This window comes from Oreochromis niloticus, linkage group LG5, assembly GCF_001858045.2.
Source record: "Oreochromis niloticus isolate F11D_XX linkage group LG5, O_niloticus_UMD_NMBU, whole genome shotgun sequence".
Lineage (NCBI taxonomy): Eukaryota > Metazoa > Chordata > Actinopteri > Cichliformes > Cichlidae > Oreochromis > Oreochromis niloticus.
The window spans coordinates 27,719,374-27,744,747 of record NC_031970.2 but is presented as its reverse complement, the minus strand read 5'-3'; the positions used below and the strand labels follow the sequence as shown (position 1 = coordinate 27,744,747).

General features: G+C 40.6%; 1 protein-coding gene across 4 annotated transcripts; it reads left to right on the top strand.

Annotated features, from left to right (window-relative positions):
- The first annotated feature begins 1,361 nt into the window (after positions 1 to 1,361).
- On the top strand, positions 1,362 to 24,902 carry LOC100706805 (trichohyalin). 4 transcript variants are annotated; one of them, XM_025907403.1, is made up of 10 exons: positions 1,362 to 1,612; positions 3,558 to 5,018; positions 6,613 to 9,190; positions 19,022 to 19,140; positions 19,530 to 19,620; positions 20,662 to 20,806; positions 20,904 to 21,031; positions 21,176 to 21,375; positions 21,487 to 21,572; positions 23,455 to 23,781. In XM_025907403.1, exons 2-9 carry the CDS (start codon positions 3,568 to 3,570, stop codon positions 21,560 to 21,562), a joined length of 4,788 nt encoding a protein of 1,595 aa, XP_025763188.1. In that variant the 5' UTR covers positions 1,362 to 1,612; positions 3,558 to 3,567; the 3' UTR covers positions 21,563 to 21,572; positions 23,455 to 23,781. The 4 variants fall into 4 exon arrangements, with proteins under 4 accessions (XP_025763188.1, XP_025763187.1, XP_025763186.1 ...); XM_025907402.1 differs by having other exon boundaries at positions 23,451 to 23,781; XM_025907401.1 differs by lacking the exon at positions 23,455 to 23,781 and adding an exon at positions 22,831 to 23,444.
- The last annotated feature ends 472 nt before the right edge of the window (positions 24,903 to 25,374 follow it).

Here is a 25,374-nt window from a genome sequence, read left to right as displayed (position 1 = left end):
CTTTGCTTATCAGTACTCTTAAACTGCAGTTTTTGTATTAAAAACTGTTATAACATTGAAACTCTGTATCTGTAATGTAAAAATCTGTATCAATAGCGCACCTATAGTTGGATAAAAAGCAACTGAGTATGAGTATAAATGAGTATAAACACAGACTAAAATAAAAAATCCTACTTTTGAGATCTTTACACCACTGCTGATTAATAAGGAAGTACCTTTTATTGGCTTTGCTTGGTTCTGTGATGATGAAATGTATTTTTACCGTTCTGCATTGATATGTTTCCGCATATCAATGCATCAAACATCACTAACACACACATAAACACATCTAGCACTGAAATAATTATTAAAAAGCCTTCTTAGTTTTCAAAGAAGTCACTCTTCTCAGATTTGCACAAAGTTCACTTGTGAGTTGTTTCTTGTTCTCGGCGCATGCAACGCAAATTAATGTCGTAAAGACTCAGGTGTTATGCAAATTCAGGTTTACTGTGTGAGTGCTGATGCCTGCTGTTAAAAAGCCCAAGGTATCCTCGCCACCATGAAGCAGTATGAGCTGGACGGATCTTATTCCTTTTCTCTCTGGGCAAAGTGGCTTTTCATCTCAGTTAGAACCTGTTAATCCAGTCCACTGAAAAGCAAACTACCGTCAAGTTAGATAAACTCACAGAGAACCTCCGGACTAAATTTTCAAAAGAACAAGGACTTGGAAGGGGTTTTGCTTTCGTTCAATTTATGGTAAGTGAGTTAAGACATTTATTTATTTATTTACTTTTTCCAGATATGTTCAAGCACTAGATACTGGTACACCTTTTCAAACTGAGCATTTACCTTGCACCAATGCCATAAACTAGCTGTTTTATTCCCTTTCCTTAAAAATCAGAGTCCTAAAACTTATCTTACCTGTTACAATTCTTCAGCCACACAGGAAGCTAACACTAAGTCAGCGTATTAAAAGGAAAACAATAGAGTATGAAAAATTATTCCACAGAAGCTTTAAGCAAAGAAATTTCCCATTTAACTCACGAGACACTCCTTTTACAGGCTAGTAAAATGTCACCTATCATATTTTAATTTAATACTAATTTAATTTAATAAGCTATTCCGCTGCAAAGCAGTGAAATATAAAATGATGTTAGCATATTATGTCACATAAAGGTTTTTGTAGTTTTAGTAATTTTAAAACTCGATAATAATTTTTCTTTGTGGATCCAAATGTGAAAGACTTTAACCAGCACTTCTTACTGTCAGCTCTGCTTTCATACCCAAACAAAAACATATATTTCAGCCAAACAACTCCTCCGGGCCCGACACCGGTTAATGCACTTTTATTTTGAAGTGCGCACACGCTTCTTCCGGTCTCCTGGTGTTTTCGCTGGAGGCAGCGTGGCTCGGACTGTCAGGCGGGCTGAGGGAGTGTCTGCTGGGTGTATGAGCTGGCTGACGTCTTGTTGGTGTGAATGAGCTGAAAACACACACACACGTACACACACACTTGGTCAGACAACAGCTCGGCAGGCGAGACGATCACGGGAAACGGAGGAACAGTTTTCTTTTATATCTTCTTCCCGCTTCCTTGCCCTCTTCCATCTTTATGACTTCGTGAAGACGAAAGGTAAACACACACTCGCACGCAAAAAGATTGAAAGAAAACTTTATAAAAAGCTAACTGCTGATGTTGTTATCTTAATGATGGGAAGGGGTAAGTTTGTGGACAGGTGCACAACCTATGTGACAGTGTAATGGGTGTTTCCCAAGCTTTGTGAAATGTTTTGGCTGAGGCACAACCTCATTATGAGTCCTCGCATCCGATTCCTTACTTAAGAGTTGTGTCCAGAACACACAGGCTCGGATCACTCTTTCATTTCGTTTATATCGCCTTTCTTTGTCCAGTTTGAGAGGACACAGAGCCGGCTCGGAGTTCACTATTGACGCGTCCACTAGTAACTTATTAACAACCCGAAATGAAATATGGGGGTATAACGCTGGTTTAACAGGTAAAGTCGTTAAATCGCGACGATTCGCTCTTTAAGATCAAACTGACCTCGAAGTAAGCGCACTCTCACAGCATCACTGGGGAGAAGAAATTAACCTAAACATAAAAACTAAAGGCAGCCAGTGTGGCCTTGACACGACAACAGGGGCACTAAAGGCAAACAGAGATAAAGAAAGTGCTACAGGAGACCGAGCTCTGCAGAAAGCACTGAAAATAATTGAAATAAGCAAGGGCTGAAAGCCTTCTCTCCTCCAGAGTGTTTGTTTCTTAGGAATTTAGCTGCTGGGGAGGGGTAGAAACAAACTGGACACTTAAAAACAAAACAAACCTAAAAAAAATCATTGGGTGGTGCACACAGCTGTAGTCCAACCTGATCTCATTACACAATATCTTGCACACCCAGAGGTGTTGTGTTTAAGAGGCATAGCGAAGAAAAAAAAAAGTGCAATGCATATGTAAAAATACCTAAGTGCACACATACTGAAAACTGCTGTTTGGAATCTAAACAGTTTATGCAAACCAGCTGCAGATTGATAACAATGCTCTATAAGCATTTTTTTTTATTCTTGCTCAAGCTGTACTAGTTAGTGTAGAGAGTTTTAAAACTGCAGGGTGTGGAGTTACCGGTTTTAGTCCTACAGGACAAACCAGATGACATGCTGCACACAATGCCTGTGGTATTTAGTGTAGCAGATTTGGTCACATATTGTATTACTGTTATCTTTTTCACACGGTGTGTAAATTTGTCCCTTTTTTGTGAGTGGGGAGGGAGGGAGGCCATTTCTGTTGGTCAAAGTGCTCACGTGACAGGTTGCTCGGGACAGTTGCAGTTTGTTTATCTTCTAGTGGTTTCAGATCAATGACGGCTCCGGGTTTTGACTGTGTCAGAGCTGTAGATTGTATTGTAGATATATGGTACGGTTCACCAGGTCTGTTCGAGTCCTCGAGTGTCCCCTGCTTGCCTGTTTTGATCTCGATTATTTTCCTTTCAGGTGCTCACTCAACGCTTGGCACTTTCATCGCTGGGTAATACTTAACGTTTGTAAATGTTATCACTTGGACCTGTTCAGAGCAGTTTATCTTGGTCATTCTCAATCGGTTCCTTTTAGTTTCCCATTTTACGTATCGGTAAACATCCTCAGTCAAGATGAGCCATCACACGCTGTCAGAGCTTCACTGTGTGTGAGAGTCTTACCATTTAACTACTTTAATTTTAGCTGGAGAAAGAGAGAAACAATCAAGGAAAGGTTCAGTGCATTTTATGTTATCACAAGACCAAATCAAAGACTGAAACCTGAGGGAGAAAATATGAAAGAGAGCAGCAGGAAGACATTTTTTTAATAGTGGCTGATGTTTGTTCAGAATGATTGATTAGTTTCTCTTTGCTTCTGTAGGAGAGTAATGCACTTTGAAAAATCTAGACAAACCAGACTTTTCCCGTCTTCTTTGTAACAACATAACCGACTGGCTTTTTCTGTTCTGAGTATGAAATGGGTTTTCATTAATGTAAATATGGAGTTTGCTGTGGCTAAACATGTTCTGTTCTTCACTCGTCCTGTTTTAGCAACTCTGCCATGGAGAGCTCCGTTGAGGCTTCCAAGACTAGTGTTACGTCGAACCCCAAGCCACCACTGGCCCCCAAACCTGGCCTCGCTCCTAAGCCCTTCTCTGTGCAGAAGAACACCACCATCCGCTCCATTCATGCCCCAAAGACGCTCCCCGCTACCTCGAAAATTCAAAAATCAGAGCCTACAGGTGTCTCCAAACCGACTTTGACCCCTCGTGCTCAGAAAACATCTCAGCCGGCTGTCACCTCAAATGCAAAACCAGGCTCTCAAAGTGAGCTTCCCAAAAGTGACCCAACAACAACCAAAGCTAGTGAGGCAGGTAAAGAGGAAACTCGTGATTCCAGTGTAGGAAAAACAGCCTCACAAACCAGTCAGCCCGAAGAGACAAAGAAATCTGAGCTTGTCCAGAAAGACGACATCACCCAAACAAACCACAAAGCTTCTGGAGATGTTGCAAGTAACTCAGAGCAGAACGACGGAAAAGCGAAGGAAGATGAAACTCAAGCTTCTGTCGTCAAAATGCGGAATCACTCAGGCAGCGATGGTTCCTCTTCAACCGATGAAACATTTCGTTGGGGTGGTGCTAGGAAGCGTCTGTCCATGGAGCTCACCTCAAAGTTTGAGTCAGGCGGTCTGTCTCTGCCCCCGCAGCCTACCACAGCTATCTCCACATACAACACCAAAGGGCGTTCAAATAGGCTAGTATCTCCTGCTCCAGAGCAGAAGCAGCCATCTCCAGAGCAGAAGCAGGCATCTCCAGAGCAGAGGCAGGCATCTCCAGAGCAGAAGCAGCCATCACCAGAGCAGAAGCAGCCATCACCAGAGCAGAAGCAGCCATCTCCAGAGCAGAAGCAGCCATCTCCAGAGCAGAGGCAGGCATCTCCAGAGCAGAAGCAGCCATCTCCAGAGCAGAAGCAGGCATCTCCAGAGCAGAAGCAGGCATCTCCAGAGCAGAAGCAGCCATCACCAGAGCAGAAGCAGCCATCACCAGAGCAGAAGCAGCCATCTCCAGAGCAGAAGCAGCCATCTCCAGAGCAGAAGCAGCCATCTCCAGAGCAGAGGCAGCCATCTCCAGAGCAGAAGCAGCCATCTCCAGAGCAGAAGCAGCCATCTCCAGAGCAGAAGCAGCCATCTCCAGAGCAGAAGCAGCCATCTCCAGAGCAGAAGCAGGCATCGCCAGAGCAGAGGCAGGCATCTCCAGAGCCTTCAAACAAAGAGAGCGATGACGGTGAAGTGAAAGAGGATTACACCGGGGGAAACAGCATAAAACGCAGAATTAGTCAACTGTTTGACTCTGCGTCGAGGCCGGAGGCCATGCCGAAGAGGGACGAACCGGAAATCTTAAACGGTATAGGAGGGGTGAAGGAGCGCATCAAAAATTGGGCTGCAGAAACAAGTTCTGAGGGTCCAAAGATGGAGAAGAAGCCTCCGGCTACATCCCGAGCACGCTCCAAGAGGTGAGTAAGGCTCTGCAGTTTGTGTGCGATGACAAGATTAGACACGAAGAAAAGGAAGTGAGCATTCATTTGCAAGCACAGGTTCAAATCCCAAAGCCCATCTTCGTTAGTCAGATGTAAATGATTTATGACTTTATGTCTAGGAAGCCATAACCTTAAATTTGATTCATTTGTTGTTTTGGGTGAGCAAATGTTGGATACATTTTTTTTTATGTGGGTGTGTGGTTGTATGTGGTTTCTCTTGATTTAGATTTTCTTTATGTTAGTGGTTTGGATTTGAGAGCACATACAGGCCTTTCTTATTTAGACAACATTGCAAATGTGTTTATGCCGACAGAAAGCACGGCCCCAGTTTCTGGTTTCTGTGAGCAGCTGTAGCAAGAGTGCAAGTCTAGAACTGTTAAGGAAGGAAAGTTTGAGCGTTGCTTTCTTGATGCTCCTCCGTGTTCAGTGTGTTTGGAAAGTAATCCGGGCGTGGTAAATGAAAAAATGCTGCTGCAGTATCGATGTTGCAGCCAGATTTATGTCCTTAAATAACCAAGGTTAGATAAGGAAGCAAACTAAGCTACCGAAGTGTGTGAAGTTTGAGATTAGACATCCAGCTGTCTGCACGTAGCTTCAGGTATTTAGCTAGTCCCTATAGTGGATGTTAATGGGATTTTAGTTGTGTTGCTTACAGTTCCCTAAATAACATTTAGAGAAATTAATCTTTCAGAAAATCTGCATCCTGACTATATTTCTGAGAGTTTTCACTGTCAGACATTTTCAGTGGAACTACTACTCAGTGTACTGAATACGCATTATTATCTCTGAAGCACTGCTGACTGTGTGGAAACGCCATCAAGACTATTTAAGTGACCAGTCACTGGGTGGATAAGTAAAAACCTTGTTTGTTTTTTTAACTTATGTTGAAATCAGACCTTTTAAGTAAATGCTCACAATTTCCAGGTAATTTATGCTCTCACTGACAGCTGGGTTAGATATATACCACTCTTTGCCCTTATGCTGGGTGTCATAAATATGTAACATGCTTCCTGGATTCCTATGAGGTTGCCAGCAAACCACCGAAGACTCGCGGAAGTCACTGGTCTAAATAAGCATTAGATCCACTGCTCTCTGTAAAACTTTGTTAACATTAAAGTTGACTTTTTGTGTTGGTTAAAAGCGACACGCAAGGTATTATTTCGCGATCTTTCAGGGTGCTAATAGGCCGTATCCCCCAGTGCTACACTAAGCTAAACATTTGCTTTGTATGTACAGACAGACGTACACACAGGGTGGTGTCAGTCTTCTGATGTAGGTCTAGGTCTAGTTGTTGTCTGTTACTTTCATGTTAATCTCTAGATACAACCTACCAGAATTTTTCCTGTTTGTGTTTGTAGTCATGTGGTATAGACCAATCACATTAGAGCAGGGTTTGTTGTTTTTTTATCTGCCTAAAAAATGACTGCTATATGTAACAGGACACCCTAACTATCTGCTCAGTGACTCTTGAATGTTGAGAACAAAAAGCCCCCAAAACAAAACAAGAACAAATCATCATTAAAACTCTGTTGTTCACAATGAAAAGCTATGATTGCTTTCTCCTCCACAGCTTTGAGCCTGCAACTTCTCCAACAGCAGTGAAAACACCAAAAACTTCAAATCTCAGACTTTCTGCCGAAGAAATGCCGCAGAGTCCGACTGTGGACCCCCCGTCAAAGGTCTCACCTGTTGAACAACCAACAAAGTCCCCAACAGAAATGCTAAAACGTGTTCAAACTGAAAAGAAATCATCAGAAAGTGCTGCAGAGAGCCCACAAGAGGCGAACAAATCAACGGAGGTTGACGTCCAGTTGCGCACCCCTAACCTGAGTGAAGACGTACCAAAGGGGAACAATGTCAAACGTCGCTCTGTTCGCTTTGGCACCGTGCAGAGCGATGATGGTGGGCCTCCACTGATCCTAGGCTCGGATTCTGATTCTGACACTGAAGAAGAAGAAGAAGAAGAAGACGAAGTAGAAGAAGAAGAAGAGGAGGAGGAGAGTCCTGGATTTACAGCTGAAAAGGAAGTCCCTGATGTAGTGCCTGTCTATAAAAGAGTAGGAATTTTTCAGAAAAATTATGATGAGAGTCAACGGCAAGAAGAAGAAAGAAAGAAACATCTGGAATTTGAAGAACGGCGGCGAGCAGAGGAGAAGGAACAAGCAAGGCTTCAGCTAGAACAGGAGCAGAAAAGAGTGGAAGAAGAAAAGGAAAAAGAAAGGGAAAGACAGAGGGAAGAGCTCAGGCTTAAGGAAGAGGAGAGGGCAAGGCAGAAAGAGGAGCAAATTAAACAAGAGATGGAGGAGAGGGAAAGGGAGAGGCTAAAGGAAGAGGAGAGACTGAGGGAGGAAAGAGAAAGACAGAGACTAAAAGAAGCGCAAGAGAGAGAGAAAGAGCTGAAGCTGAAACAGGAAGAGGAGGAAAGAGAGAAGGCAAGACAGATAGAGGAAAGACTCAGAGAAGAACAGAGAGAGAAAGAACGATTAAAGGCAGAGGCTGAGGAAAAGCAGAAGGCTATTTGCAGGAAGCAGGAAGAGTTGTTGAGGGAAAGACTGAGACAGGAGGATGAAGAGAGAAAAAGAAGGGAACAGGAGAGGAAAATACAGCAGGAAAAAGAGGCAGAGATGGAGAGGCAGAGGCTGTTAGAAAAACAGAAAGAAGAGGAGAGAAAGGAAGAGGAAAGAAGGAGGCAGATTGAAAAAGAAAGAATGGAACTGGAGATGAAATTACAGAAGGAAAAAGAGGAAGAGATGGAGAGGAAGAGGCTGTTAGAAAAACAGAAAGAAGAGGAGAGAAGGGAAGAGGAAAGAAGGAGGCAGATTGAAAAAGAAAGAATGGAGCTGGAGATGAAATTACAGAAGGAAAAAGAGGAAGAGATGGAGAGGAAGAGGCTGTTAGAAAAACAGAAAGAAGAGGAGAGAAGGGAAGAGGAAAGAAGGAGGCAGATTGAAAAAGAAAGAATGGAGCTGGAGATGAAATTACAGAAGGAAAAAGAGGAAGAGATGGAGAGGAAGAGGCTGTTAGAAAAACAGAAAGAAGAGGAGAGAAGGGAAGAGGAAAGAAGGAGGCAGATTGAAAAAGAAAGAATGGAGCTGGAGATGAAATTACAGAAGGAAAAAGAGGAAGAGATGGAGAGGAAGAGGCTGTTAGAAAAACAGAAAGAAGAGGAGAGAAGGGAAGAGGAAAGAAGGAGGCAGATTGAAAAAGAAAGAATGGAACTGGAGATGAAATTACAGAAGGAAAAAGAGGAAGAGATGGAGAGGAAGAGGCTGTTAGAAAAACAGAAAGAAGAGGAGAGAAGGGAAGAGGAAAGAAGGAGGCAGATTGAAAAAGAAAGAATGGAACTGGAGATGAAAATACAAAAGGAAAAAGAGGCAGAGATGGAGAGGCAGAAGCTGTTAGAAAAACAGAAAGAAGAGGAGAGAAGGGAAGAGGAAAGAAGGAGGCAGATTGAAAAAGAAAAAATAGAGAAGCAGGAGCAGGAGAGAAAAATGCAAGAGGAACTGGAAAGAAGGCAGGCAAACCAACTCAAAGAAAAGCAAAGACTGGAGGAAGAGAGAGAAACAAAACAATCCGGGTTGAACAACATGCAAGAGAAGAGTTTGATGCACAAAGCAGAGTCAAATCTAATCAGTTTTGAATCTGAAGATTGGCCTCAGGAGTCAAAGTCACCACTTTCCCCCTCACCAAACAGCTCTGGGCCCACAGAGAATCTGATGAATGTGGTTTATGATGACTTCTCGGTCAAACAGAATCCGATCGACATAGAATTTGATGATTTTTCAGTCAAACCGATAAAAGTGACGTCACGGCGTAAAACAGAAAACCGTCCGGTTTTCCATAGTTGGGATGACTTTCTGGATAAAGAGGAAGCGAAGGGACTGGTGCCTGTGGATGTCAAAACTGAGAAAGCCGAGGAAGACAAAATAGAAAAACCAGAGCAGTGTCCGAGTACACCTCCTTTGCAGGAGAGAGAATGGGTGGAGGAGATAAAAGATGAGCCAGCTGAGAAGCAGCTCATCTCTCTAGACGTGAAGAAAGAGGAGAAGCTAATCTCTCTTGACGTTGACGAGGAGGAGGAAGAGGAGGAGGAGAAGGAGACAGAAACCGAGGATGAGGACGAGGTGGAAGAAGAAGACAACCAAGAGGTCAGCCCTATTTGGTTAGGTTGTAGCTTGATTTGTATTTCTGTCATGCTTGATTAGATTTTGTTTTGTGGACATCACTATGGTTATATGAAAGCTCCGATTGTTCACTTATGCAGAAAGGGTGAGGTTAGGAAGAGAAGCAGGGGTGTGCACCACTAGTAAATGTAGTTATTTTGTCAATGAATCACATCAGCCAGGCAGCCATACACACCTCACCTGCACCAGCATTTTGCCATTCCTGTAAGACAAGGAGAGAAATATCTTGTCTTACTTGCTTCAGTGTGGTTAAGTCACAGCTTAAGAACTCATGACTGTGTTAGTGTGTGTGCGTGTACTTGTATTACTCATGTTAACACAGCTGGGGAGACTCCTTCATTTTAACTATACAAAGCAAGACCAAACCAAAATTTCCTTATATAACTGCCTTATAAAGTAAGGCTGGGTCTAGGAAATTATACTGTTAATTCTCAGGGAAATTACTGTAAGTCAAGTTTTCTGAAGGCAACATAAACATAAACATATCAGTAGTACTTCCCCCCCTCTCTCTGAAATGATTACTTGTTTTATTACAGCGAGAAACATCAAAGAAGGCTAGGGCGAGGTAAACTGCTAATGTGCACGTTTCAAAGTTTCTGCTCTCAAAATTACTGCCATTCATTGTGGTAAAAGCGAGATCAAAAAAGAAGTGCGATGACAGTGCGAAGTTTTGACGGCAGAAATATGGGTTACGACTTCCTGTGTGTGTGTTTCCAGTAGCCGTCTATCTTCTGTATCTTCTGCTTTCAGTTTGTGTGTAGGCCAAAAAAAACATTTTTAAATAGAAGCATCGCAAACATTTTAAAGACGCATGTTACGTGGAAGAAGGTTTGGTATGAGTGTGTGGAAGAGTAATGATGTTTTTGTTAAATGTTTGGCTCATACTGTGTATCTCCAACGTGAGTGTAAGGCAGGTGTGTGTTACTTAAGAGTGTGCTGTGTGACGATGTGGGCCATGGGGCTATAACCCGTGAGATAATGGGTCATATGTTTCAGTTTCACACGTCTTGTCATATTACCACATTGCAAGCAAATTCGGTTGGTATTGAAGATGTTAGTTTACACGATTATGTAATATGAAGTGCTGTTTAAAGGTGTAGTTCAGCATTTTGCAAACAAAAACATTTATATTCTCTTTTACTGAGAGTTTTGTGAGGCAATTAACATTGAAGTCATGTATGTAGGATAAATAATAGCATCAGTTGCGTAGTTTAGCACAAAAGCTGGAAACAAAGTTTTGTCTGCCTCCCATTTCCTGTCCACTCTGCACTACTGTGCTATCAATAAAGAGAAAAGGCAAAGAAATGACAGAGAGTCATATCTTCTTCAGTCATAACGCTCAGTCATTATTAATAGATTTGGTATTGCACTTATCTAACCCTCAGTGTAAAAGTGGTTAATCTGCAAAATGATTTCACTTGATTAAATAACAAAAAAAAAACAGATTTATTTTTTGGTTTGAGTTGACATTCAGAGACAATGACGTCACAGAACAGCTGCAGTACAAGACTGACGTACAGATGGATATGCAAATAAACATGATCACTTTGCAGTTTGCAGTTTTAGTTCGCCTTTATGCTGGATAATGCAACCCCTTGTTCCAAAAATGCTTCGATGCATTTCATTTCACATTTCTATGTATTCTGTTTCACAACACGTGTGATCCAGTTGGGACTGCGAACCTGCAATCCCAACTGTTACAGGTCTGCTGAGTTTGTCTTGCTGAAATAAGGTATATGATGCACTAATGCGTCACAGGTGCACAGACTGTCTCCTGATAAAATATCACATTTCGATTGGTCAGACCACAAACTGTTCCACTTCTCGTTAGTTCATAATAAACAAGCTTGTGAACACAGCTGCAATCCGTGTTCGCTGACTGTTGGGTCATTCATTCTCAAATTTGCTCAGTCATCTCTGATTTACATAAAAGATTTATGGTCCAAAGTTTGAACATGTGTAATGAGTGCTGTGAAAGTTTAGTTTCATATATCAACTACTTTTTAGGATATATCTTTTGGAAAAAATGGTCAGTCGATCCACTTTCAGGCACGTTTTTTTCCACATGTTGAAATCTGAGGCAGTGTTTGAACATGAATATTTGAAAAACTATTAAAGATGAAAGATTTTCTCAGTATCAAAATGAATCAGGATCTGTAATTTGGGATGGATACATATGAAAAAAAGATAATTGGGTACTTAAAATATAAAGAGGCAATCTGTATGCTAACTGTGTGAATGAAGGCCGCAAGAATTGTAATTAAGATGCATGACTATGCTACATTGTTGCGTTTTAATACCTGGAATAACCTGAATGAGTAGCCTGCTTCAGAGCAGTAGGTCTTGAAATGGGTAGAGAAGGTCTCAGAGGTGAAAATATGCACATATACATTAAAACCATTTTTTTGTATAATTTTGTTTTTGAGGTACAAATTATAATATTTGCTCAAGCCAGGATGAAAGTTGAGTGAAAGTAGCACTTTCTTTATTTTTTCTTGTTAAAAAGAGTTTTATATGCTTTATTTTACAGTATTATGAAATGTAACTATAAACCATTCAGACATTGGGACTACTTGTCTTTTGCAATGTGAGCTTTATTAGTGTGTGTGCTCAAATATAGGGCTTTACATATTTTCCATATTTTAACTACCTAATACTCACATTTTTTGATGTATCTGGCCCAAATTACACATTGTAATTCATTTTCATTCATTTTCAGGCTTTTATAGTTTTAATAGTTTTTAGATATTAATATTTAAACATTGCTGCAAATTTCACTGGGCAAAAACAAACAAAAAACATATTGAAAATATATTTCAATATGTATTTATAGCAATTATTACATATGTTCAAACTTTGTACCATGAAATTTTTTTGCAAATCGGTGACGGTTGTTTTGACATTGTTGTTTTCAGAGCTGCTCCTGAATCCATGTTGTATTTTTCTCTAATGACTCATGTGAGAAACTTATCGTTATGCAATTTTATGTTGTGAAATATTATTCTCACATAGCTGAACTGTTGCCTTAATAGTAGTGAACGGCTGCTATTCTTTGCACCTCACAGTTTGTCTTAGATGGTCTTTTTTTAATCATTTATATTATTGCATACATTTTACCTGCATCAACCTTTTATGTTTTGTCTTTGTGTTACTTTTTGTGTAAATCTAAGTTTTTCTTTTTCTACTAACTTCTTAAACAGTGTCCAAACTTCTTCTTTTATAATTGAGGTTGGAGGTGACAGGTCAAGTAGACAGCAAAGTGAACAGATGTTCAATTTTGTCACAGCATTTAAAAAAATAAAGGCAGCAAACCCAACAAATTCCAGGTGAACAGAGCAGAGCTGCACTTAATGAGAGCAGGACTGCCAGAGATATGACATTTAAGACAGATGGGCTCACCGCCTGTTTAAACTTGCAACATTTTTGCAGACTTAATGAAAACAGTGAACTAACCCTGGACTGTGAGTGTGTGTGTTTGTGGTTGCTCTGTCAATGCTGTAGCAAGCAAACCTTACCATACATAACCTATCACATACAGGGCAATGTATGCAAACACTTGGGTGCTGTAAAGGGGCTTTGCTTGTCTGTCTGTGTGAGTGCATTCTTATTTGCACCACTGAGTGGCGCTGCTGCTCTCTGACTTTGCACTTCCTCACTGTGTGCTGCAGAAATGATGAACTTTATCTCATATAAGGCACCTAAAAATCATCTAAAATAAAAGACCTCTGTAACACTAAACTATATGTTTTCATAACTGTAATCTTTTTTTCTTCTTTTCTTTCCCTTTTGATGCAATAATGTCAACCTGAAAACTGACAAAAAGCTTTTCATTTTTAGACAAAGCAGACTGGAGAAAATGTTTACTAGGCAAACACAAGGTGTGCAGCCAACCGTGCACCCTCAGTCAGGCTTCTGATTGAAAGAAAGATGATGGTGGGATATGATGATAAGAAGAGCCTAGGTGCTGTGTGGTCAGCATGCCCTCTTTTGGGTCTCTCCAGCAGAGCAGGATGTGAGAATGACCATACATGGTGCCCCATGTCTGCTCTCATTTTCTGTCTCTGTCTCTCAATCTCTCCACCCAGTTTTGAAAGAGAGCCTGTCATCCCCCCTCCCTCCCTCACACACAAACACACTCTCTGGCACACATACGCACACAAAGAGGACGGTCTAATCCAGAGACAAGAAAGTTCACGTCTACTGTCTGTGTGTTTTCTGCTGCTTCATTTGCCTTTTCCTCTCACAAAGACCTGGCTCATTCATTGCCTGCATTTACCTACGGGATGAGACCGGCAGAGGGAGGTACAGAAAGCACCTTGGCCCAGCCAGGCCACACCTTTCTACTTCCCTCGGGATTTTCCACATCCGAGCACAGACCTCCGCTTTGTGTTGACGTTCTGTGAAATCACTCAGGTCTGACGGTGATAAAGGGGTGATCTGTCTCTCTGTTCCTGCCTTTGGATGTTTGGAGTGTCAGATGCTTCCCATGTGATTTTTTTTTTCCCCCTTTTTTTTGTGAACTCGGAAGTACGTGGGTAGGTTTAGTCAAAGAGGTTTTAGTCAAAGAGATAAAAGGATGTAAATTGCCAACTTTAGACTGAAACCTTCGAAGCTCTTTTTGCTTCCCAAGTGACGACAGAGAGGAGTTTTTGAAGCAGGCTTCAGTCGGTTTGTCTTTTAATTGGATGCTAAATCGATGATGGGAAGCTCTTTCTTTAGGATGCCGCTGTCTCACATCAATCATAGTTAATGTGACAGTGGAATAGTGTCGTCACACTGCAAACACATGGCTGGCTGGACTATTTACTTCTTCACTGACGGCAAATTGTAGACTATTCCAGGAAGTTCACGTAAGCTGAGTCGTGAAAATATGTGGAGAGAGGAAGCATCCCTTTCAAATGACAGATGGACTACGTTTTGTCTTCTGTGATGTCAGAAAAGTTCTTTCTACAAAATATAACTTGTCCTGTGCATACCTTCTGCCTGCTTAAAATGTCAACAGACAGCTGGATCGCAGAGCCAGCTTTCTGACTCACCCGCAAAATCCTGTCATCTCTAATAAAGTTGAACCTCAGTTTCTCTGTTGAACCGGTTCCCATGGTGACCCTGCCGTCAGTGCAGCCAGCTGTGTGAGCTTTTCAAACATGCAGTACTTCGGAGGAAAACTGTCGGCCGCCCAGCTGCAGGTGGTGGGCTGGGTGGGCAGCCTACGTCGGTCCTTGCAAGGGGCTCTGGAGCTTGTGTGGGGCCAGGAGAAGCAGGAGGAGGAAGAGGATGATAAAGAAGATGAAGAAGAGGAAAGTGGAGATGAAGGAGGAAGGTTTCAGAGGGCCATGTCACCGCTCCGTAGCTTTGCCAGTCGCAGCAGGAGATCCCTGCATCGCTTCTCCATCAGAAGTCGCAAGACTTTGCAGAGGAAAGCCACTAAAACCTGTTCTGTAAGAGCTGACATACACAAACCAGTAAAAATATACAGTTACAGTAACTATATTTAAAGACTTTGCTGTCTGATTTCCATTATCATTGGGTGCAATGACCAAAGCAGCAGCTTTTAGGGCGAGTTTTGTTAGAGAATGCTTCAAAACTGCCTGTAACTTATTAGCCTGTTCAAAATTTCCATGGACATGGGTTAAAAGATAACCATGCAAATCTAAATAGGGAGTGCAGCACGCAGTGGCAGTGTGTTTCAGGAAGGACAGAGATATCTGATGAAGTTTCCTGCTTGTATTTTTTTTTTTTTATCAGTGCGCAGTCATGGCCTTTCCCTCTCTGTCTGTGGTGTATGTGGGAGATAACGAGCCGGACAATAACAAAGTGTGACACACTTAGACAAGGTTTATCTAACTGTTGTTATTTATGGGTGTCACCTCCATATCTGCATCTGCCTTTTGTTTGAGCTGGCCGCCTTTGGCTCACAGCCTAACCGTTCTCAGTTAATGCCATTTTTTTTCCTATTTCTATCATTGTATGCGATTACATCTCATTACATTATATTATAATAGATTATATTCGATTTTGCAGGCAATCCTTGCACATTTTTGGCACCAACAACATTTTTACACTATATTTAAGTACCGCTATATATCATGTACATTTGTCTGTAACTTTATCATACATGTGGGTGCTCAGGAGAAACATAGGATAAAGGAAAGATTAATTCCTTTATCTGGCGATCTATCACTGTGATTCTTGTGGTGACACTCCTTCATACTCGTTGTGAATCAGATTGTTCCTCATTAAGTTGTGCTTTTATTCTCTCCACTTAGCTGCAAACAAGGTTCCATATACATTCCAGTGACCATGACAAAAATGTTATGCAGGTAAACTATAATCAAGCGGACTCTGTCCTAACTTGTGCAGCACATCCTGCGCCCTCAGCAGCACATTTTGTACTGGCAAACACAGAGGTAGTGCTTTTATCCTTTATAGTAGTGTGTACGCTGTTTAGAAGTTCTTGTCCTAAATCTTCAAATGTTCCTAGATGAATAAAGCTGCACTCTCATGTTTTTTATATATTAGCAGTGGATCCAGTGAAAGATTTAGCTCATTAGCCAAGGAGTAACCTGATGTTTCTGGGGGGGGTTTTTTCTTCTTTTTGTCTTATTTTGTTGTACAATGCAGTCTAAAAAAATCCTCTTAATGTTATGAAAGGGAGTCAATGAGCAGGATCGGTTTCACTGCATCGTTTTTGCATCTAACAATGCAAATTTATGTTAGGCTGGATATTTACTGTAGAAAAGTAGCTTTAGAAAGTTAGTAAGTGCTGAGAAAAACACTAGCTTGCCTGACCAATCAGCAACAGGACGTGGGGAAAATAAATTTTAACCCTGGTTCTTACAGTGCAAATCCAGACCGAGAAACAGACATTTTAGTCAAAAGTGCCCTCAGGTGTAGATGGCTACAGCGCTGATTTTGGATGATAGCCTAGATTCTACAGGCCCAGGGTTCCTTATTCCCCAGATTTCTATAGCATATAACAAGAACCTGCAAAACTAATTGTGGATTCATTTATCCTCAGAGATGTAAATCACCATAAGTGCTAACTCTTAATCTAACCCTGTGTTTTGTAGAAAGATAAAAGAGATTTCTTGAGTTTAAAAAAATTATGAATATTCATTTAATTGATGATTGTCTAAGTTAGAATTAAGGTTAGGGTTGGAGTGATCGCTGTTGATAAAGTATACCCCAGAGGGTTGATATGATAGGTAAGGAATAAGACTGACCCAAGCATATAATAGTTAAGTTACAGTGCCATGAAAAAATGTGCGAGTTTTCTGATTCCTTCATTCTTTGCACATTTGTCATGCTTAATTGTTTCATATTATCAGACAAATTAATTACTCCAACGCGCATCCAGGAGGCCACAAAAACCCAGAACAACATCTAAAGAATTATAATTCAGTGATAGGAAAGAGACTGGGTACTTTTATGCATCCCACCAGTCAGACATGGTGGTGGTATTGTGGTATTCTTGGGTTGGTTGGCTTCAGTACCTGGATCACTTGCTGTAATTGATGGAATCATGAATTCTGCTGTCGACCAGAAAATCCCAAAGGAGAATGTTTGGGTGTTAGTTTGTACCCTGGAGCTTAAACGGAGTTGAGTTATACACCAGGACAATGATCTGAATCACACCAGCACTTCTGAATGGCTAAAAAACAAAAACAGAGTAAAGTATTTGGAGTGACGTAGTCAAAATTCAGACTTAAATGCGATTGAGATGCTTTGGCCTTAAAAACAACCTCAAAGAGGCTGTTCAAGCTTGAAAACCCTCCGTTGTGGCTGAATTAAAATACTTCTGCAGAGAAGAGTGGGGTAAAATTCCTCCCAAATGATGTGAAAGATTTATTGCCAGTTATCATAAATGCTTGATTGCAGTTCTTCTGCCAAGGGTGGCACAATCTGTTATTATGTTTGAGGGGAATTACTTTTTCATTGCACGGTATACAGAATATTGAACTGGGGAGCATAAAACAAAGAACCAAGAACCCTGAACGTAGGACATGGCAAATACTGGACTATAAATTTATGGCGTGGGGAACATGCCAAAAATTTCACTTGGGAGTTGGTAGAAACCAAAGCAGAGATAAAAGGATAGTACTGGAGTACTGGATACTTTTCCAGTTCACAAATGTATCTCTCATTTCTCTGCAATTGTTGCAATATCTTTGCTCAACTTCTAAACATGTTTCTAATATCTAATTTATTGAAAACTCCTTTAGCTATGGCCAAAGTAGGAAGACGAGGCTGTTTGTTTTGATATTTTAAAACGGAAGGAACTGGCTCCATAGTGTAGTGGTTTACGCATTTGGTTGGCAAGCTAAATTTTGCTGGTTCAGTTCCATACAGAGATAAGAATCCCCTTTGGGGTTGTGGTCAAATCAAATGTGCAGAGCTACCCGCTGTGGTGACCCCTTGTGACGAGGAGGCATCCAAAAGTAACTTAAACCAAAAACAGTGTCTCCAAATCACACAATACAATGCCTCACTGTTTCTTTAATCTCTTGCACAAATGCTTTTCTAATCTTTGCATACTTAAGATTCACCCAAACAGGAATTACTGCATATTTGTAAAATTATTTTGTTTTCTTACTGAACTCAGCAGAAGATACTTCCTGGGAAGCATTAGTCAACATTAAAACTGTGAGTGACAGCTGCAGCTCTGTGATAAAGGTGGCACAGACACGGGATAAAGCGCATTGCAGAGGAACGGCTTGTGAAAAGCTGTTCCTCTTGCGCACTTTGTTTTTTCTCTGCATCTGAACATGGAGTGTGGTTATAGGAAAATCACTAGAAGCCTATTCATTTGTGCTGTGATGCTGCCAGATAACAGGCATTGTGCAAATGAAGCTGCCCTGAGCGTCCTGAGTAATAAATGGCCTCACAAAGGAGACGAGATGTTTACTCAACTGTTGTGTTGTATCCAGGTGACAGTGTCTGGCCATACAGCACTGGGATGTGCCCCTCAACGAAATATGAAGTGAGCATAGAGGAATGTTTTGCGAGGAAGTGGTTGCTTTTGTTTGGAACGTGTTTGCGTGCGTCCGTGTATGCGCGCGTGTATTATAGCATGTGGGCGTGACATCATCAGTGTGCTTACTTTGTCTCTGTTGAGGCATAAAGGTGTGTACGCCAGTGCGTGTGTGTCTGTGTGCGCATGTTCATGCCCCCGGTGTTCATTGAGGACAACCCAGCCTCTGTGACTGGCTCATTAAAAGACGCATGCTTGGATGGTCCTTTCTCTCTGTGTAGCTGGTGAGTTTTGGCTCAGCACACAGTTTAGTTTCTCCTTGTTTCAACTCTACAATTTAAAGTTCTTGTTCACAAATTTATACGACGTAGAGGATCATTTGGGTCATTGGAAAAAAAAGGATTTTCGATTAATGAACAGAGCAATAGTTTAGAATTTAAGTTAAGGTATACAGCCAAATATGCCATTTAGCAGGGAAGCATGATGGTGACCTGCCAGTTAGTACTGTTGACTCATAGAAGAAGGTCCTGGGTTCGAATCCACCATCTGGCCATGGCCTTTCTGTGTGGAAGCTGCATGCGTTTCCCCGTGTTTGCGCGGGTTTACTCCTTCCACAGTCCAAAGACATGCAGTTGGTGGGGTTAGGTTAATTGGTGATTCTAAATTACCCATGTTTCTCTGTCTTACTATAGGTTCTTTACTTTACATACTTGTTGTTTTGATTTTGGGCTATATGAATAAAATTGAATTGAATTGACGATTACTCTGGTTTCTGCATGTGTTTTCCTTTTGAATTTACCTGAAATTTTGTGTCCATCTCGCAGGATCAGACTAACAGTTTCTCCACAAACAATGAAGACAAGGACACTGATGCTTTGATAGACTTTGGCCTTAAACATGACCAGCAGGATCCAGTCTGGGAACAAACACCTGAAAGAAACAGGTAGGAAATCATTTGCATTATTTAAAAAAAATAAAAAAAATCTTCATGTAGTTTGAGTTTTCTTTGTACTTGTATAACAGTGTTAATCCACAAGCCTTTAGAACATTTCTATTTTTTATTTGTTTGGCCAAATGTCATAATTTAGACTTCTGGAAAGTGTTTAGGAACAGAAAGCTTGTGACACCATAACCAAATGCAGATGTACAGTAAAATGTGCTGTCAGGCATTTGAAAGTTGAGCTCCCTGTGCCCCCTTGTGGTCAACAACACATATGCTTGACGGAGTGGTGAAATTAAAAACAAAAAACAAATTGAACTGAGCCAAAAGCATTTTGGCAATGCCCTGTGAACATTCTTCTTCAGCTTTGTTTACACTTTTGTTCTCTTCAGTCCACACCCAGTCCCTGACGAAGTACCTGAAGTCTCATCTGAAGACACCGCAGATGATCTGAAAGAGCCAGAGTTTGCCCCTTTTCCCGAGGTTAGTGAGATTTTAAATCTTCCCCGTGCCATCGACCAAAAGAGGTAACATGGAATTCAGTTGTTACTTTGCAAACTTACTTTAGAAAATGTCTTTCTGTAGTGTGGAGCATGGATAGATGGAAAGATAAATAGAAGCACAAAACAAAGATATCAATGACATTTGTAGCAGACATACACTAACTCGTCATTGTGGAAATAATTTTATCAACTCCTGGAGAGAGTTATCAAGACAAAAACAAAAACAACTAAACTTTATACACGCTGTCTACATTCACATAGCTATAGATATGTACACATAACATCGATAATGGAAAACAGTGGCATCCAGAAGACAAGAGTCAGAACTCAGCAAAACAGAAAACGTATTTACGATATTCACATCATTTTTTTAATACAGTTGTGTGAACTCGTGCAGTGATAAACAGATTTTCATTGGCTCTGTGCAGTCTTTCCACAGTGTTTTGTCTTCTCTCCCCTGACTGTAATGCTGTGATATTTACTATTGATTCTTACGGCGAGTTTATTAAACATATCATTTTCTCTCTGTGCGTGATGTTTTTGTCTGGCTTGAAACAAATTCTGGGCGAAACTTGTGTTGTCTTGCTTTGTACATAATTTTGACTCAACCAGGTCACTACATTGGTTTTTTTTTTATTTGAGTGACAGCTGACTGAAGCCAGTGTTAATAATTATTCTTATTGCTCTTTTATGTAATATTTATATTGGCTGTATATTTCTTTTGGATGTGTTTCCCCATACTTCTACACATTATGTCATATAGGGACGTTTGTAAGCACAGTGTGGTTTATGAAATCTTTGACTTTATACAGTGTCATAGCTGATTTAAAATCTTTTTTCTTAATGTATTCAATATGTGACTTCCAGAATATCATATAATTGACTTTTTATTGTTACCCCAAGTAATTAAATTTCAGTAACTTTTTATATTTCTAATTATTTTCTAGTAATAAATAATGCACACTTGTGGCCAGTGTGTTTGCTTTTCATTGCTACATTTTGTCTATGTGTCTCTGTACAGAGCTCCACTCCTCTCCTTGACACCAGTGCACAAAGATCCAAGGCGGATCTGGGAAAGAGGCGTATTCGAACACGTCCATCACGCAAGCTGACCGCAGGGTTAGCTCAGAAGGAAATGCAGGATTGGAGGACCCAGGACTCCACAGGTTATTAGAGTATCTGTAATGTTCTATGGGAAAGCGTCAGTGGTATAAAGACAGCTGACAGTATCGAATTGTTTTGACTCGTGTTTGTGTTTTTCAGCTGAAAAAGAGACAGTTTCAAAAGAAAGGGAGTCAGATTCTGAGGAAGAACAGCCTAAACCCAAGGTAGTCTGTTCCCCGTCCCAGCGAGTGCCAGTGTTTCCTGGTATCAGTCCTGCAGGCTTGCTTGTAAGTTGTCAAAGCATTCAAGAACAACTTAAATTTATTTTAAATGTGTTTTTTTTTATTATTATTAATATGTGTAATATGATGCAAACGGGTCTTTCTTTTATTAAATTAAGTTCTTATTTGTATTTATTTGCTTTTTTTAAGGCTCAACTCAAAAGGAAAACAAGTGGTGGAGGAACTGGAGTGAAAGAGGAAACCGTAGAAAGCAAAGCTAGCGAAGAGAAGGAACATCAAGATGAAGAAGTGGCACCATCTTCCGTGGAGCTCTCGCGTTCTCCTCGCACGCCTGCCCGTCTGGCTGGAGCTACACGGGTGCTGCCAGTCATAGGCAACAAGGAAGAAGGGTAAGCAGAAAGAAGCGCTGCTCACCAAAACAAATATATATGTTGTGTAAATGATCCAGATATCTTTGGGGAAGATGACTGAAATATCGAAATATCGTCTGTGACATTCAGTGGTGCCTCCTCGCCTGCTTGGCTGAAAGAGCTGAAATCTAAGAAGCGTATGAGTCAGCACGGCAGTGACGCTTAGCCAGACGGAGGTGAGTGATTTAATATAATTAAAAAAGCTTGCCATGATTTTTGTATTTCTACTTATATGCTAAAATATGATTCCGTGTATTAGTCAAAAATGTAAAAACATCTTACTGTAGCTTTTAATATATAGATTTTTTACGTTACAGTACAGAAGTTCCTACATTGCTGTATGACTCATACAGTGGGGGAAATAATTATTTGATCACATGCAGAATTTGTAAGTTTGCTCACTTGCAAAGACAAAAATTTTTTATGTTGGTTTAATTTTAGTGGAGAGAGACAGAGTATTAACCAATCAACCAATAATACAGAAAAAAATGTGTCTTGTAGTTGGTCACCAGGTTTGCACACATCTGAGGAGGGATTTCGGCCTGCTCCCCTTTACAGAAACTTTAAAGAAAGGCAGTGCAAAGACATGCTCAGTTGGCTGTCTTGGCTGTTGCTTGGCAACTCGAAGCTTCAGCTTCCTCCACAGATTTACTGTCGCACTGGCGTCTGGAGCCACAAAATGACCTTAATGTGCTTCTTTTTTAGTCACTCCTTTGTTGCCTCGGCAGTATGTTTTGGGTCATTGTCATGCTTGAAGACCCATCCAAAACTCATCTTCGGTTTTCTGGCTGAAGAAAGGAAGTTCTCATCCAAGACTTTTCAGTACATGGCTTCGTCCATTGGCCCTTCAATGCAGTGAAATTGTCCTGTACTCTTAGCAGAAAAACAACCTCAAACCATAATGTTTCCATCTCCATGCTTGACTGTGGGGATGGTGTTCTTTGGGTCAGTATTTCTCATGACAGGTTGGTGCCAAATGGCTCAATTTTAATTTCATATGACCACAGCACTTTCTCCCAAGCCTCACTGAATCATTTAGATGTTCACTGGAAAACCTACGACAGGCCTGAACATGTGCCTTGTTGACCAGGTGGGCCTTGCAGCCGCTACAGGATTTCAGTCCATTACGAGATATCTTACCACTGTGCTTGCCAAAGGGTTTCTCTACTAAGTCCTGTTTTTCTTGGTGATCAAATACTTATTTCATTCAGTGACATACATATGGGACTCCATGTTTACGTGGGTTCTTTCCGGTTACTCCGACTTCCGCCCACAGCCCAAAGACATGCAGTTAGTGAAGTTAGGTTAATTGGTGATTCTAAATTACCCACAGGTGTGAATGTGAGTGGCACTGGCTGTTTTTTTTCTCTGTGTTATACCTGTGTCAGATTAGCAAACTGTCCATTGTGTACCTTGTCTCCTGCCCTATTGTAGTTGGGGATCCAACTACACCCCTCCCGGTCCTTATAAGGATAAGCAGAAGAGAATGGATGGACGGACACAAATAAGTGTATAACTTTTATGTAATGTGTGTTTTTCTTGATTTTTGGTTGATATTCTGTCTCTCTCCATTAAAATGAAACTACCATAAAAAGTAGAGACTGTTGATTTCTTTGTGAATAAAGTTATTATTATTTCCTTCAGTGTAGTTGTCAGTAGGGGGTAAAAGGGTTTTTTAATTACTTTTTCTCATCCAAAAAGTGATCTAATAGTCTTTTGTGCAAAAGGTTCCTTTGAATGACTTGTAGATTCATCAGCTGTTTTTCTGCCTTTTTTTTTTAACCATTTTATGACTGGTGCATTGCATAATTATAGGGCTTAATAGGATTGGCTGTAGATAGGCATGAAAATTTTGACATTTTTAACATTTGGCTTACACTGTGCATCACTTTGGTGGGAATGGAAGCATTATTTAAAAGGCCCAATTTTCTTGTGAGTCATAATGCAGCACTGCTGAATACATATACTACAGTAGAGTGAATGGTTCAGACTTGGTGGCAATACTGTCAGGAGCTTTCTCCTTTTTTTCCTTTTTTTTTTTTTTTTTTTCTAAGGCAGGCTATGACTAAACCGACAGCGAAGACAAGAAAAAACCCAACAGGAAACAGGCCATTATCTTTGCTTTTTTCTTCTTCTATCACAATGAGAACCACACACAGGGGAAAAACATTTTGTACCTAAATGTACTTTGCTCTGCTTGATGTGCTTTTAACCTGCCTGTGGAATTAACCCTAACTCTCACAGGTTTTGACTAGCTTAGGGAGAAATTATGGAAGTATAAAGTGCTTATGAACACACCAAACACACATTGTGTTACTGATGTTACCACATTATGAATTTTATATTTTCAATGTTTCCATTTGATCTTACTGCATCTTTTCCACCCTTTAGGAAACACCGTGCCACTGCCATTGAGCTCAGTTGCTGCTGCCGGCAGACATGACCGCTCCATCGTGTGCCCAGAGTGCCTTATTTTGTACCTTCACTGGGATGTTCACTTTTGCTGAACGCTCCTTTGAAATGGAATATAATGCCAAGTCTACGTGCCTGTGATGTTTTAATGCCAAGTACATGTTATATGAAATGTTGTGTAAGAAGCTCAATGGAGAGCAAATACCCCAGTGTCATTTGGAGCAAAGTCATGGACTGTCTGCCTGGATTGTGTGAATTTGTAAGACTGTCATGTACTGACAGGGACTGATGACACTAGGCCTTCAGCAGGATATCTACATTCACACACACGCAGGCCTTTTTATAGTTGTGAGAACACTCGTTGATCACATTGCCTACCCGCTCTCCCAACCCAACTCTTGTCATGTTCTAAATCCAATTTTAACCACGTCATTATCATCAAGTGTGAACCCTCGAAGAGACCTTTGAGGCTCTGGATCCTCACAATGCAGAAGTGCCCTCACGATGATTTATATATATATTTTTTTAAATCCTCATAAACACAGAAATACATGTATGAGGAGACACGTGTACAGAATTACGAAATATAAATAATGCACCTTGTGTGTATTTAGTTTTAATTGTACAAAATGCCTTTTATGTTGTTTAACCGATCACAAAGCATCTCAAGTAAGGCTTGAAGCACTTTAAGAAAAGTTCTAGCAAATTACCGTCCAAACAGCAATAGAGTAAAAACTGTAGTGACAGAATCCAGGGATTTTTTTTGTGCTTTCTTCATTTTGTTACATCATTAGTGTCTATCTACTGTTTAAAACAAGATCTCACAAGGCTTAATTAAGTACTGCCTGATTTGTTTAACCCACCCACTAGCTGGTTAGAGCGTCAACAGTGGGCTGAGAGGATATTTCTGGGGTGCAATAACAGAGTCAGAAAAAAAATATGTTTAAAGGAGAAAAATGCAATAATGTGCTTGAGGTTTTATGTGCCTTTTTAATGTTTAAGAGTGAATGTCATCAAAATGGAATTCATTATTGATCAACTTACTGTATGTTAATGGGAAATTGGGGAATTTTATTAAAATGTTTTCTATGAAATGAAGTTGAGTGTGTTATTTATTTGTTGATTGATTTATTTTGGACGTTGAACTTCCTATTGCCTGTATTCAGTGGCAGTAAAGCATAGATACATTAACTGGGCAATATATTAGGTATACCTTATTCATACTGGGTTGGATGCCCTTTTCACCTTCAGAACTACCTTAATCCTTTGTGGCATAGATTCAACCAGAAGCTGGAAACATTCCTCAGAGATTTTGTCCGTATTGTCATGATGGCATCAAACAGTTGCTGCATATTCAGCTGCTGCACATCCATGATGTGAATCTCCCCTTCCACCACATCCCAAAGGAGCTCTATTGGAATGAGATCTAGTGACTGTGGAGGCCATTTGAGCACAATGAAATCACTGTCAGTTTCAAGAAACCACTTTGAGATAATCGGAGCTTTCTGTCACGTGTGTTATCCTGCTGGAAGCAGCCATCAGAAGATGGGTGTACTGTGATCATTA

What these genes read in the sequence shown, in the direction of transcription:
- LOC100706805 (XM_025907400.1), top strand. Translation starts at nt 3,568, where the DNA reads ATGGAGAGCTCCGTTGAGGCTTCCAAGACTAGTGTTACGTCGAACCCC. An exon ending in CAAACACCTGAAAGAAACAG is followed by an intron (nt 19,141 to 19,529) that starts GTAGGAAATCAT and finishes TGTTCTCTTCAG; the next exon opens with TCCACACCCAGTCCCTGACG. An exon ending in AGTTTGCCCCTTTTCCCGAG is followed by an intron (nt 19,621 to 20,661) that starts GTTAGTGAGATT and finishes GTCTCTGTACAG; the next exon opens with AGCTCCACTCCTCTCCTTGA.